Source organism: Chanos chanos, chromosome 2 (assembly GCF_902362185.1).
Source record: "Chanos chanos chromosome 2, fChaCha1.1, whole genome shotgun sequence".
Taxonomy (NCBI): Eukaryota; Metazoa; Chordata; class Actinopteri; order Gonorynchiformes; family Chanidae; genus Chanos; species Chanos chanos.
Genome location: NC_044496.1, coordinates 20,036,521 through 20,051,884, shown reverse-complemented (window position 1 = coordinate 20,051,884; position 15,364 = coordinate 20,036,521). Strand labels below are relative to the sequence as shown.

The 15,364-nt window shown below is 37.7% G+C and overlaps 1 protein-coding gene across 1 annotated transcript; it reads right to left on the bottom strand.

The window, feature by feature from the left end:
* Positions 1-1,069: 1,069 nt before the first annotated feature.
* On the bottom strand, positions 1,070-8,392 carry parvab (parvin, alpha b). Its single transcript, XM_030765808.1, has 13 exons — positions 8,188-8,392; positions 5,739-5,828; positions 5,576-5,646; positions 5,300-5,402; positions 5,076-5,216; positions 4,296-4,411; positions 4,004-4,062; positions 2,989-3,008; positions 2,755-2,816; positions 2,585-2,653; positions 2,330-2,431; positions 1,958-2,030; positions 1,070-1,323 (listed from the first exon to the last, which is right to left on the bottom strand). The coding sequence occupies exons 1-13, from the start codon at positions 8,321-8,323 to the stop codon at positions 1,247-1,249; spliced, it is 1,119 nt and encodes a 372-aa protein (XP_030621668.1). The 5' UTR covers positions 8,324-8,392; the 3' UTR covers positions 1,070-1,246.
* Positions 8,393-15,364: the final 6,972 nt, after the last annotated feature.

Below are 15,364 nucleotides of genomic sequence, written 5' to 3'. Positions count from 1 at the left end.
AAACCTCACAACATTGTACAACAGCCAAATTTGGGATTAATAAACTCTCTCTTTTTGATCCATGCAGCAATACACCACAAAAGAGGAAGACAGTAAGCATGTATCCGAAAGGCAAATGTTATCTTCATAGTTCTATTTTCTGTTATACGTGATGGCTTCTATAAAACAGCTTCTTATAAAAAAGCACAACACTTTGTTGCAATATAAACCTCAGTAAATCTAAAATTACTGCAGTGAAATCATAGCAAATTTTTATTCACAATTTTCATCTGTTTATATCTATATCTCTTTATATCTGTCTGTCTGTGTGTGTGTGTGTGCGCGCACATGCATATATAATACTGTATAAATCTGTATAAACATTGTGGGCCCACAATTCTATACTGGGGTGTTAGATAATTAAAGGGAAAAAAATTTACTCCTTTGCTCGTTAAAGGAAGTGTCCTGTGCTGTTTAGCTTAACGCATGGTTTAGGAATCTCCTAAACCCTTGCCCTAGGTGTCAGCTATATTTTGTTTGTATTAAGGGACAGGTTTAAATAAGCAATAAATATCTGAGGAGGATGCTCCTAAGATTTACCTAAGATGAAAATCTCAAAGTATCAGTGGTTCCTGTTTGTCTGAACTTACTTTTCATTTGCAAGGTAAGGAAAAAAAAAATTAAAGGTTTTGCAAACAAGAAAAGAGGTCAGCTTTTTGTATGCCTCAGCATAGTGGACATGGAGGAACATGATTATTTCTTTGATTTCTTAGTAGTGTTTGGATAAATTAAATGTTTAGTAAATCTTCACAAAGCTTCCTTTTATTAAAAAATAATGCTATTTTCGTGATAAAATATTGCAGTCATTATATAAAAATAAAACTGCTTGTTATCTATCTGAGCATGCTTTTGTACTGATGTCTTGATTATATGCTCTCTCAAAGAAAATCTCACCTTTTTTTTTGTTTGTTTGTTTGTTTCATTTACAGATATTTCCCTCCTCTCAACTTGACAGAATAACAACAAAATTAAAATTTTTACATAATCGTTCAGACAGAATGGTAAATAAATATATGCATATATAAACAAAAGTAAAGATTACATCAGTTCAGGATAACTAAATGTGTGCCAAACAGTGAAGGAATGCATAACACATTATTGATACTGGCCTTAGAGAATACTGATAATACATTAAAGCTGAAAGTGTTTTGCTCATTAAGAAATGTGAACATGGCATCACCAAGGGTGACATCTGATCAGGGACGCTTCATTCCACATTTCTATACTTGGTGAAGAGGTTGTAGAGGACTCTTAATGTGGACTTCAGGTCACAGTTCACAATATCTATAATGGCAAAAGATACAGAAAACACAGAAAATTGTAAAAAGAATGTTGATGTGTTTTATGTATCACAGTCATACAGACATTGTGAAGAAGTTGTGCACACACCCATCGTACCTCATGACGTATGATCTCAATATTACATCTTTTTAACTTAAGTGGTCCTCAATTGGTTATCCAACAATAAAGGCATTTCTAACCTCTATTCTGTACTGTGCAGAGTGTGTTACAAAATCAGATGCTACTTCAGATGTTGCCCCGTGGTTACACAAAGCTAGATTAAGCAATGTTCTTTTGAAATACGGTTGTAAATTCAACATGTAATCAATTTTTCACAAAAAGATTTATTGTAAAACTATAATTATCTCCAGTCATCACCTCACATTAGTGGATCTTGACATAAAATACTGAAAGAACGCACTGTTCCTGAAACTGCACTTACTAATATGGCTACACTTAATGGAATAATGATTCAAAAGAAAACTTGTTTTAATTTAGGTTTGCCACAGTCAGCGGCAAGTAGATGAAAGCATATTGGACCTATTTTTTTAATTAACAGAATTTTTTTTTTTCTGGATGACAGATTCTCACCTCACTATAAATGAATCTTATGTTTCTGCTGAGTTTTTATACTAACCTTCGGGCCTGGGCTTTGGTTTCTCCAAACCACCATCTTGCATGAGCTCAAAAGAAAATGACACATTGTGGACCTGCAGGTTAAAAAACAAGTCAAATACAAATACTCAACTCCATCAGAGTCTGCCATCACTGTTCTGAGAGGGAGAATTCATTCTTTTGGGTAAACAATAGTTCCAAGATTAGCTTGTATGTAAAACATGTCATGTCCTCCATTTCTAATCCACTTGATTTTTGTTGTCTGTGTACAAGATAATCCTAGTACATGGCAATTAAAAACATGTCAAACTAAATGGGCAACAAAAGCCATTCATAAAACAATAAACTGCATATGATGTAGACAAAATAAAGAATCATGTCCATTACAATGTACCTTGTGGTCAAAGTTCTCAGGAGTGAGGAAGAAGTTGTAAAGAGGGACAAAGTACCCTTCAAGAAGTCCCATCAGTAACACCAGATACACACCATCAGCAAACTAGGAGAAAGTGAAAAAAAAATAAAAATAAATTATATATATATATATATATATATGTGTGTGTGTGTGTGTGTGTGTGTGTATAAACTTAAACTAACTAAAACTGTGGCGATACTGTGAAAATGTGTGTGGTCAAAAGCAAAAGCATCTTACCTGTGTGTCCAGCTCTGACACCTCCAAGTTCAACTTGTTTAAGTGCTTATTCACAAATGTGATGAGTGTCTAAAACATGGGCAAACATTTCCATGACATTTTTTAGAATATGAATGCGAATGGTCGAGGGTAAGGACTCTTAAAGAAAATAAGGTGAAAGTAAGACCTACTTTTTTCACCACGTTCAGCTTGTCCGGTGCATGATCAAACAGGGTGTCAAAAGCATCCCGTTCTGTGTATGGGAAAAATGAGAATTTTTCATGTCTGAATTCCACAGGAACATGCAGAAGTAATATAAGACATTCGCCTTTAAATCTTCCCCTTGCTTCATTTTGCAAAATGAAATACATTTTAAACGTGAATATGAAGGATTTATCTCTAATAACAAATAAAAAAATACAAACCATGCCTTCCAGACAATGCCCTAAAAAACAAAAATATTTTAGAATTAAGAATTAAAACAACAGATTTATTGTTAAATTAATAAGAAATAATTGAGACTAAAAGCTCAAGCCGAAATAGAGACGCTAACCAAACCAGATGAAGACTTAATATGAGGGCAGAAAAGTAACTGAATGCATACAGCCTAATCAAGAGGGCCAGACACAGAGGCAAACAAAAAGATTTGGAGTGGTGGGACAATGTTTCAGTCCCAGGAGCAGGCTGATCAAATGGAGCTGGGTCCTGAATGGTGCCCTGGTGGAGATCTGCCACCACTGCCTTGTCCTCGAGCTCCAATCTGCTTCGGCAGAGGCATGCCTCGGCAGCTGCTGCCCACTCGCATGACAACAGCCAAGGGCCCCACTTTTCCCCCTTATCTCCTCAGCTGATTTGCGCCCGCTGGACCGCTATTAATCAGCAGCACAGCTATAAAACAGAGCTGAGTTGGCAGGAGGGGACCCTCTATGTCCCCCCCCGATGGTTGAAGCTGCCGATCAGCACGAGGAGCCAGTTGCCCAGAGCTCCATCCCTGAACGTTTGGCATGTTAGTGCCCATTATTCACTCTTAATTCAAGAGATGCTATGAAGTTACCCTGGGGCCACCAAACGAACTATTTTACAGAACAGAACAGAACAATGTTTGCAAATATATAAATGTGTAAACATATACCATGACAGTTCTACATGATGGTGCTGCTGAAATACAAACAATCATCTATTAGGAGGACAAAATCAAACAAATGAATGTTCTGTCTTGCTTTCATGTACCCACTTATTCATTCACATCAGTGGACGTTTCACATGACAAGCATAAGTTAAAATTAATCCACTTTTCAGACACTGAGACAATTTTTGTTGTCCTTGTTATTTAGTGCTGCCACAGATTTCTACAGTCTAAGGCCACATTTCAGAGGACAAATTCATTTTGGCCTTGGTATTCCGCTACAGATAAGGAAAAGTGCCCAAATAATAGCATACTCTGTGTTTCCAGTGATCTCCTCTTGGATCTGCCGAGACTGTAGAATTCCCTCACGTTTCTATGGGAAAACCAAAGACCTCTGAATGATTATGGATGAACAGGACATCTATTACATGATGGACAGGCACTAATAATGAATTTTTAAAGAATTTTAAAACCGTTTTCACTTACAATTTTGACACTTTGAATTCCTTACACTTCTTATCTAATATATATATATAAAGTGACTTCTATTTTATGCCCTAAGGTACATGATTACATTTTCCCCTGGAAATAAAAAAAACTCAGTACCTGGACGACAACGACTTGAATGGAGACATGGTCTGGTAATCTGATGGGGGCACGGAAGTGCTGGGACAAAGCTACCAGCAGGTGTAGAATGGCCACAATGCTCTTAGCGTGGACAGCTGGGAGAAACAGGATAAAGAAGAGGTACTGTAAACAAGGAGCCCTGCCTGGTCTCTTTCAAAGCCGTATAACAGTTGTTAAACCAAAACAACACTGAACACTAGACACCACTAAATTAATTTCAGCTGCTGTTAATAAGTCAGTAGTCAACCCATATTAACTCTGTCTGATTCACACTGTTGTACTCTCTTACACCACTCATAATCAATGCATAATCTTGTTGCATGTAAACAAGAACCCAGTCTGACTTTGGTGAACCTGCCTTAGCTCCTTCAGAGACAGAAAGAAAAAAATTATACAAGGGGAAACAGTTAATATTCTATTTGTAAAAATCTGGCAGTACCAGCTATTGATAGTATCTCAAATATGAGACTTGCCAGTCTCAGAGGCTCCAGAGGTACACAGGTAGTCCCTAATTTCCATGTAGATTCCCAATTGTATTCATAAAACATGTTGCTACATTGTTAAGATAATTATGTAAGGCCTTGATTTTGTGTCTAGGTTCAGACAGATTTGGGCTCTAAACCTCTGTTAGTTCATTTTGCAAAGGAAGATTGTTTAGTAACATTGAAAACAAAGACCTCATCAAAAACCAGAACAGGTAAGGAGCAAGTAAATTCACAAGCAATTTGTTCTTTAAAAAGAAACGTAAAACATATTTACAGTCAACATTCCATTTGATGTTTCTGGAGGAGAGCTTGAGAGTGTCATTGATCTTCTCTAGAACTGTCTGAAGCTTCTGCTTCTGGGCAATCTCAGACTGGGTTACCTCGGCGACGTTCAGCTTTTCACCTTCCAGCTTTTCTGAGACCCAATAAATCAAGTAAATTAATAGTCGGCACAAGGTCAACATAGTGTGCTGTAAGTGCTCCAGAGCAGGACATTACCAAAGAGTTTTTGAAGAACCTGTCCATCATAGAGGTCCTCAGCTAGGTCTTTAACAATTATTCTTTCCCCCACCAAGACGTCATTGATCCAATCAATGAGTACCTGCATTAGAGGGAATGATGTGGAAACAAAGAGACATGCTGTATTACTACAACTTCTTTACCAGTAAGTGTCATTTTCCACGAGAAATAATAATAAATGTGATAAATAAATTCTAATGAAGACTTTTTATCATTTATGATGTTCACAAATTTTTACATTAAGAATTCTAACACCTTCATCAGCTCCTGGAGTTTTGGGTCATTCCTGGAGTTGGGGTCGACCATTGTGCGGACTTCGTTCTCCTCTACAGAGACAAGAGGACACGTAAAGCATGAGACTGTGTTTGAGACTTGCTGGATGGAGGCTGAAAGTGGTATCTCAGTGAGGAGGCTTTACCCAGCATGGTGTCCTCAGGATCCAGCTCAAACGGCGTGGGGCTGAGGGGCAGGTTGATGGCATTCATACCCTCCTCCTGGAGCTCAGAGACTGCAGAAGAACAGAAAACCTCATGAAGACGTCATACCTCAGTCTATTATTGAAAAACTGTTTGTGTAGTCAAACTGGCGCACACATATTGATATTGGCATATGATGATCATGCCACATTTTGTTGTGCTTATTTGAGTTGGAAATGTGGTGTTACTAAATCTTCTTGCCAACATACCACAAACATTTACAATTTTACTTTTTACAGGAATTTTTTGTTTCATATATCAGTGCATTGTAAAAGTGCACAGGATGCTACATGCTAACAATATTTAAGAGGCTCTAAGGATATGTTGGTACATTTTTTTTACAATAAAATGTCAAGCATTGGACAAAAAATTGACCAAGTTCTGGTAATTCATCCCTTTTTGTTTTGCTTTTCATTTATAACTGCTAATGCTGTTTAATAAATAGACCTTTGAAATACATAAGATTTGTGCACAGTTAATGTGAAACAGAATTCAAATCTACAGCCTTTATTTGACCAATAGCTCTTTTATTACTAAACTCAGCCTTTCATGCATGCCATTCACTGCAGTATTGGTTTTCCCAGGAGGAGATTAATCATAGTGCACCCTCTAATGCCATGCATTTACCCTTGAACACATTGGCGTTAACAGGTGAGAGGTAGAACTCTGCCATTCAGTCAATACCAATCTCATCGTATTCATTGCCAGCTGCATTAAAAGAGGGATTGAGATTATCATCATCAGCATTACAGAAAGTTATTGAAAATAGCTATAATGCCAGAGATTATTAACTGTATCTAATTTTTAAAATAATCTAAAACTAACACACATCAATCCATGATTTTTCAGTTGCTCTGTATTTGCTGAGTGATTCTAGATTGAGAAGCTAAATCATAGTGTCCCCTCTCCATTTATCATGCAATTAGCTTGGTCAGCTATTGCACACATTTGCACACATGGTGATTAAACAGTGCTCCTGTGCAAGTAAGACACTGAACAGTCTCCTCTCTGTGCTATTCCTGTCTTTCTTTTAAAACTGCCCAATCACTCAAGCAATGCTTGTGTAAGAAAAAGCCCTACAGACCTCTTAGCAGACCAAGCCACCCCCCACCCCCTCCCTCCCTTGAGACATCAACATCCTGTTTTTTTATTGAACTCTGGGTTCTCCTCAGACTGTGGAGGCCAGAAGCACAAGGAGTCCAATGAAATAACAAATGGTATGTGATCCACAGCCTTATGATGCTATTAATAATAATCATGTAACAACAATTTATCTGAGTGTAAGAGGGAAAATATATGGTCAATGCATTATCAAGGTATTTTAAATTCTACCATGCTGATACATCTTTTCCGAACCCCAATCAGAGAGTAACATTCCATTCCAGTGACTGCACTCCCTAAAGTCCACGATCCATCACCCGTTTCTCCCTCTTCTTCTTCTTCTTCTTCTTCTTCTTCTTCTTCTTCTTCTTCTTCTCCTTCTTCTTCAGAAATTCCCTCTGTTTCTCAAACCTTGTAACTACATGTCCTTTTGTCATATAAGAGGTGCTCCATGAAATTGAATAAAACCTTCCAATCTCAGTTTACTCCATGACTAAAGAATGAGTGGTTAGGGCTCAGCTGTAGTATGGCAGGAATCGGGAGGCCTGTGGGTTTCGTACATATGAACAGTGGACTTCATTGGTTCATAAGCAGGAAAAAATAAATGACAACAAAATTGTGGCCTGATCTACCAGTACTGGAGTGATTATGTTATTATGTTATATAGCAAATGCTCTGCAAGTTTCAACGGAAGGCTACAAGATTGGGGCACAGTTTCATTTGCAAAGCACCAGCCAACACTTTCCCATAAAAGGCAACAGCAGAGACCAAAGAATATTGTAAGCATTTCTGTGAGTCACTCCTGCAAATGCAGACAGAATGAATGTACAAAATCTCTCCAACAGGATGCTTATGACTTATCTAGGCTACTAGCCTTAAGGATCCAGGTGATGACAGCTGGGGAATCAGAATTACCTTTGAACCAATATCAACTTAAAGGATTGTGTTGGCACTGAGAAAATCCTTTTTAGACATCAAAGCTACAATTCTAACTAAAATTCTTTTGATAAAAAAATAGGAAAAAATGTCTTTTTGATTTGTTAATCGCACTATTTAGTATCCTAAGATTTCAGGTTGGGAGCAGTCAATAAATGTATGTAATTTAATTTACACACCATTGTACATTAAGAATATTTCATTTGTCCAGAGACAGCTGTCGAAGAATGATTTGCGATATAACAGTATTCGTCGAAAACATAAAAGCTCTCTGGCATCTGCATGGGAACAGCGTAAAATGAAAGCAAAATGTGCAAAAACAGGCTTATGTATAACTTAAAAAGCAATGCACACCTTCTTTTGCCTTTTTTCTCCGAGCCAAAGTTCCACCAAGTTTTCCGAGGAACGAATCATCCTTCTTCCTCGAGGGTGGCGATTTGGGAGTAGGAGACTTTGGAGATGACGGTGATTTTTGCGGTGAAGAAGCCATGGCTGTGTTGACTGATCTCAGTGACTTATTTTTTGAACGACTGAGCTGTGATTGTTTAGTTCTATCAAAATTTCTGACGGAAGCGGAATTTCAAGTATTCCAGCTTTGACGTCTATTTCCTTGTTATTTGATTCCCGTTTCTCGCCTGCTGGAGCACCCACCCTTTTCTCCCGGAAAACTGGAGACATAGGATATTAAAAGCCATGTACACTCGATGTTTTTTTTTTTTTGCGCTGGCGTGTTTACTCGAACGACAGCAAAATAATAATGATAGTATTACACGATAAAAAAAAAATATTCCGGGCAACTGTTCAGGCAAATGTTTGAATAATAAAAAACTGTTCAGTAAATAACTGGTTGGAAAATAATTTTCCTGTATATTCTGTTGTTAAATGGGACGAAAGAAAACACTTTATGTGAAATAGCCGTGCAGGCCAAGTTTGAAGTTAAAATGGGATATGAACTTGTTAATGTTCGAAAAATTACAGTATTCCCGCGACCCAAGACGGATATTTTAGAAATTCCCTAGCCTATATGGAATACAAAATGCAGCATTATTTATGTTCTTGTATCTAGGCATGGATCTTCAGCAAACAAAGGATCGCTCTGTCTTGGAAAACATCACTGTCAGAGTTAAAGATCTCTGGCATTTGTAAGAACAAGCTTGTCTGGAACACACTAATTGGTTCAATTTTGTGACTGTAATGTTCTGGGGCTCTGACACCTGCCATCTTACAGAGCGAAGCATTGTTCTTTGTATTTTTTTTTTTTTACATGGTAAATTAGAGTTTCGGGGGGGGGGGCGGCTAAAACGTGTGTGATCTGTTGTACTGAATTTTGTGTAAGGTGAAGTCATTTTACATTTTAGATAAAATACACAAAACACAAATATCTCCTCAAGCATCTATTAAGTCTCAACAGAACGAATGTGATTTGGATAAATAAAATGTCTTTCATCAAGCTGTGTTTATTTGTTTATGTATTACTTTTGCCTGTGTACAACTCGACTTTTAGGTGCCAAATTTTAGTACACTTTATAACTGCATTTTTAGGCCATTTATTGTTTATGAAGTGTACTGACATGCAATTATGCCATGGAGCAAGTCTATGAAGAGCAGCCAGATTTCAGAATCTCGGCCCTTGGCGGGAAAATGAGCTGTACTGATGAGTGAGGTCTCTTGACTTGTTAAGGGACCTGTGAAGTAACATTTATCATTACAAACCAATCAATACCCGACTGCATTTTCAACATATTACTGTCCTGTCATTGTAGGCATGCGTGGAGCTATCTAAGTGACCTAATAAACGTCAGGGCAGTTTACATGTACTGTCCATGTGCTGACTAGATAATATAGAAAGTATAGAGAGATCCGCACTCATTCAAAATATTGAGGCATGTTTGTTATTCCAAATGACTTTAACTCTCACTGAAGCTACTGCTGGTCACCTACTTTACTCTGTTTAGTTTTATGTCATGAAACACTTTGCCCACAAAGGCTTTATTCAGAGCATCAGCCTTTTCCCCCACCCTCTGATACAATTATCTGCACAATACCATGTAAACAGGAGGCACAATGGACACTGCCTTGCCCCAGGCTGTCATTAAAAGAGACATTTTCCATGCAGTTATGCTCTAAAATTGTATGCATGGTCGTCCTGTAGACAAGAAGGAGCCCAAACAGGCATAACTCTTTCACTTTGCAGAAAATGAAAGGTCAGTCTTGGAGGTTGAACTTGACCCCTTTTCCCAGGACAGAGCTCACAATACAATACTGAGACGTCCCCTATCTCTATTAGCTCTCAGAAATATAAGAAAAATGAATTGATCCACAGAAGCTCTTAATGATGGAAAAACAGCAATTCTTTTTCACAAGAAAATGAAAAATAAACAGGGGAAATTACTGGATTATTCAAGGAAAAATACAGCAACACAGTGTGACTAATGTTTCCAGTATTACCAAGGATATGTTCTGCAGTTAATTTATAACTTGATGTGATAAACTTTTACCTGTTTTCAATTTAGGGGTTGAAGTTGTCCCAGATATCAACTGTGTACTTTCTTCCTCTGTGAACAGCATTTTCCAGACTCTTTATGGCTGTCCTGTTTTTCGGTGCAATTTTCATATCAACTAGTCACAGGTGTATTGTCATATCCCCCCCCCCAAAATGATTTTTTTTCCCCCCACAAGTGAAAAAATGAAATACAATGTGATGTTATAATGTGCTCCACAGGAGGGGATAAAAATGGAGGAGAGCCAGGACTGGTGACCTCTGCAATGGGTGCAAGTTCATACTCTTTGACAAATGCACCTTGCTGTGCTTTTTATAATTCTAGAGATGACAGCATGAGGTCAGACTGTGGGTGACTTGACACTTGTTCCTTACATCTGAAATCACACTGAGGTTGGCTTTCACTGGTTTAATGTCACTTTTCTGTCCCAGTCCCAAATAACAACAAAGTAGCAAACTCTGTATCTAAAATGAATAAAAGATTTGTGCTTACAAGTGAAATTGACACCCATATGAATTTATGAGCATATTTCAGATCATATTAACGCATCATATGTATTTTTGTTTTTAGAGTGCATCATACATAATATAACGTAGTTATGTAATGTTTAAAATCTTCTGGAAACACTGCAGTAGATTGTAGCAGATAATCACAAAAAGAAGAAAGAGAGGTTTATTTTGTGGCTCAGATGTTTCCTGATGTATTTTTCCTTCATGATTTGAATAAATGCCTTTTTATTCCGCTGCATGCTATCATAAAAATGCCATGGCAACATTGGCTCCTGAGTTTGAAAGAGGGGAGGCAAGGTTTGGATACAGTACTTTGTTTCTGTAGGAGCCTTTTGAGATCTGTTTGATTATTGTCTCTGGTACAGAGAAACCCTGCAGTGCTGTGCGACCAGGAGGGCACAGCAGAGAGGAGAGAGGGGAGTGTCTGTGTTTTTTATCTCCTCCCCCTCCTCTCCACATCCCCTCATCTTCACTCCCGTGGCTTCCGGCCACCACTGTGCTTTTCAGTGCCTCCCTGCTGAGGTTACCCTGGCCCAGGTCAGGCACAAAAAATAGGCTTCCCCTCCTTCACCTCAACCAGTCCTTGTTCTCTCAGCAGATCTGACTCATCATGCCCGCTGAGCCGAATGCTGCAGATAACATTAGCTAGGCTTCAAGGTCATTTCTGAAGCTGACAGGTGAACTCACTGAATACACTGATTTCACAGGGATTCACAGAAATAAACAAGTATTCTTGCAATGTATGTAAACATCGCAGTCTGACAATGGCTCAAAATGAGCCCTTGCTCCAAAGTCTTCTATTATAAAGTCAGATATCAGAAGACCAATATTTGGTCTCTCCAGTACTGTAATTCACCACAGAAGGACAGTCCTTTGTAGTTATCTGAGACATGTTTGTTCTCAACTACTCAAAATAAAAGATTTTAATTCTTACCTTCAAGGATAAACAACTTTGGCAGACACAGTACATAGATCCACTTCATAAGTACCACAGTTTGTGAGAAAAGATCAGTCCCTTTGTCATAAAGTATGGCATCTGTTTAAATTTGTTTTCAACGCTGCCATGAATATGGGGCCGCAATCATCTGATTTGTTGTGAGTATTAATTAGAATACACTGTGAGGTGCAATATGAATCTGTTGAAGACAGATGTGGTAGACCTGTCCTTGCTCCTGTGGAGTTCAGCTGTTTATTTCTCAGCGCACGAGTAGGCAGCTCCTCCGCTGATGATGTTGGCACAGAAAGTCACGGCTAAATTCATTTTAGTTCTCCACACTTTTCGCCTCTAAATGCCAGTTATTTCTTTTCAGTGTAGGATGTACAATCTGTCCTCAGGGACAAATGAACTGTGGCAAAGTGTATGTCTTTCATATCTTAGTTGCAGAGGCTGTCCTGTTGAATGTGGAATCCTCCTAGACGCCGCTGCAGCAACAATGACTGAATCTTTTTGGTTGACTAAACAGTGCCTGATGGACCAAGCATTGTGAGTTACCTGAAGGCTTTCATTCCTGTAATACAAGCAAAGATACTACTTTGGTGTGCCTTGTCACTCAACCAACCCCTACCCAAAACCCAGCCACCTACCTACTCACCCACCTACACACGTACACGCACACACACACACACACTCAAACACATACACGTTCTCACATGCAACGAGAGAGACATCAGTGTTCTCTGTAGCAAGTGACCTATTAAGCTTTTCATCAATGATTTCTCAGTCTCTTGCCTCTCCTGTCTCCAGGCATTAAATGCTGAACTCCTGACACACAAATAATCCAATGTGAAAAAGATCACCTGTTTTTTATGATTGATGTAAATGTTTTAAACCACATATCTGTTTTCATGAATTGCGTAAGCAAGGAGTGTGTTCTGCTTTTAAATGATTTTGTGGTAACCTATTCTCTGTCACATAATTAAATTGACTTATACATAAACAGATGTCCAAGAAGACATGTACAATTTAACATGTCTTTCAAGCATTTGAACCCAGAAAACAGGTCAATTTAACATAACAGATATCAAAGGTTTTGTTGAAATTAAAAGAATTGCTCAAGTCAAAGAATCGAAAGATAGCAAAATCTAAGAGGAGGCTGTAAGGAACAAAGCTTCTATAATGCAAATGAAAGGCAGCATTGGCATCTGTCAAAATGAAGGTCACTGTTTAGTTTTGACAGGCCACCACATCATCACATCATTAGAGATGTAGAGATGCTTGTGGGGAAAATAAGCAATGTGAAACTAATTTAACCTTTTCAAGTTGTGGATGTACTGCAGAGATAACCTTCTGGTTTTGGATTTTTGTCTTTCGCCCTGTCTTATCACAACATGGGAGAATGCAGTCCTTCAAATGGCAGGCATATGTCACGTCGCAAGCCAGTAATCATTTCCCACAAAATGTATTCCTTATTTTTCATTTTCTCTCAGCACAAAGTATCAACACAACAGGCAGCAAACAGCTGTAATGTTGAGCCATATTTACTCAAGATAGTGGCGCCCTCTTGTGGCCATTTCACGTAAGAGTTGCATTTTCATTCTATGTCTTGTTTTGCTGTTCAGTCGATCTAAAATATGCTGGTACACTCTAGCTTTTTCTCCAAACACTGATTTTAAAATAAAAAAAATAAAAATGAAGTCTGTATAATAGGGACACTCAGATTTACAGGAAATCAATTACTATATACATTTATTTCATTTTAGTATGTATGTGTGTAATGCATCTTTTTTGATCATAAAATATTCAGTATTTAACACAAAGAGTGAGGAGAGAAATTTACATTGGTACAGACTATTCATGTTGATATTTCTGCATTAGTAACTTATCTTGAAATGAATCACCTGCCTTCCTTGTGCATTCAACCCAAACATGAGGATTCTGAAGCCATCTATAACCTTTAAATTTTTGCTGTCCACTCTCTGATTCAAGAATAATAGCATTTTAGCATGAAGGGAAAATGCTTAATGGGAATTTATGGTTTGAGAATGGGTTCAGTTAGAGGGTTGAATAACAGGCCAAAATTTCTCATTTTCAACTCTTTGCTTAGTCCATGATATCAACTGCTCAAGCACCTGATTGCTAACAAAACATCGCTAATTTCTGAAGAGGGGGTTCAGAGATGGCATGATCTATGAAGCAGAGTGCATCAGTAAAGGGTCTCTTTGGTTTTGATAATAATTGTTTCTTAACCAATGAACACACTTCATCATGGAAACATAACTTGAAATCAAAGGTTGGAACAAAAATTCAGCTTCTTGCCATTTTTTTAATTCATCACATTTACTGGGAAAATCTTTATTGCTTGTTTGAAAGTGCAAGAAATGTCAAATGTTCTCATTTTGTCTGGGGTCAATTGTTAGACATTGTAAGAGGATATAAAATAATGAATTAAAGAAAAGTCATAAAAGAATTGAAGACAAGAGAAGCCAGGAGAAGAGAAGCCATAGCTGTCAGTACAGAAAGAACAGTATGTGAAAAAATTGGACATTTCTTCATGGATATTTTTAGGCACACATATCTCAGTTTAAGAGCCTGACAAAGCAAAATCAAAGATGTTTTCTTTAAAGTTCCTCCCTAACAAACAGTCAGAAAAACTGAGTAAACAATTTGGGGGGAAAAAAATGAATACTCAAAGAGTATGTTGAATTCAGTCATACACTTTGCTTGTATTTGAACTCTGAAGGAAGTGCTGCCCTGTGAATGGCTCAGTAGCTATGTAACATGAAGTTTGTTTAACGTTAAGCATTGTCTTCAGTGTTTCCTGCTTTCTATGTATTGTGTAACAAGATAAATAAAATTTCAAAACACGATTCACAATCCAAACCTAATCAAAAAACAACATACATTTGTGGTATTTAATCTTGTCTTAGAGTGGCAGAATTGCTTAGAAGAGTAAAGAGATGTTAAAGATTCAGGTAAACAGGTAGAGGCAAAAATATATCACAGTTAAATGGTGACATTAGCAGGTTAATATGGTGATTGAGGACAGCATTTCTTTTCTCACTCCAGTTAACCCACCAGCATACATATCAGAGTACTGTGTTGTTGAGCATAAAAACACAGGCTGTTTACAACAGATGTTCTTTTCAAAGTGCAGATATGTATCATTATATTTCATAGCACAAATAAATTAATAAAACTTTTTATGACCACTATTCACAAAAGCCAGTAATGGCACTTTGAAATGCAATATCAGTAAAATATACACTGCCCACCCACTGTAAGTTCATAAATTAAAAGACTGACTGTGATAGGGTGTTCTGGTTCATTTAAAAGACAAAATGTGAAGTGAAGTTCATACTCTCAAGTCCCTCTAGAGTCACAATGACTCGTTTGTGCCTAAACCAATTCTGGCCACAACTATTACTGTAAAATCACCATAATATTCACACTTTCTCTTCAGAGCAGGACAGGAAGTGTACTTCTGTGGACATTCAGTAGCCTGATGGTGACCAGACACTGAAAAACTTCACAGCTTTTGAATTTACGACAGGATAATTCCGTAGTTCTCAGAGAGACGGAGT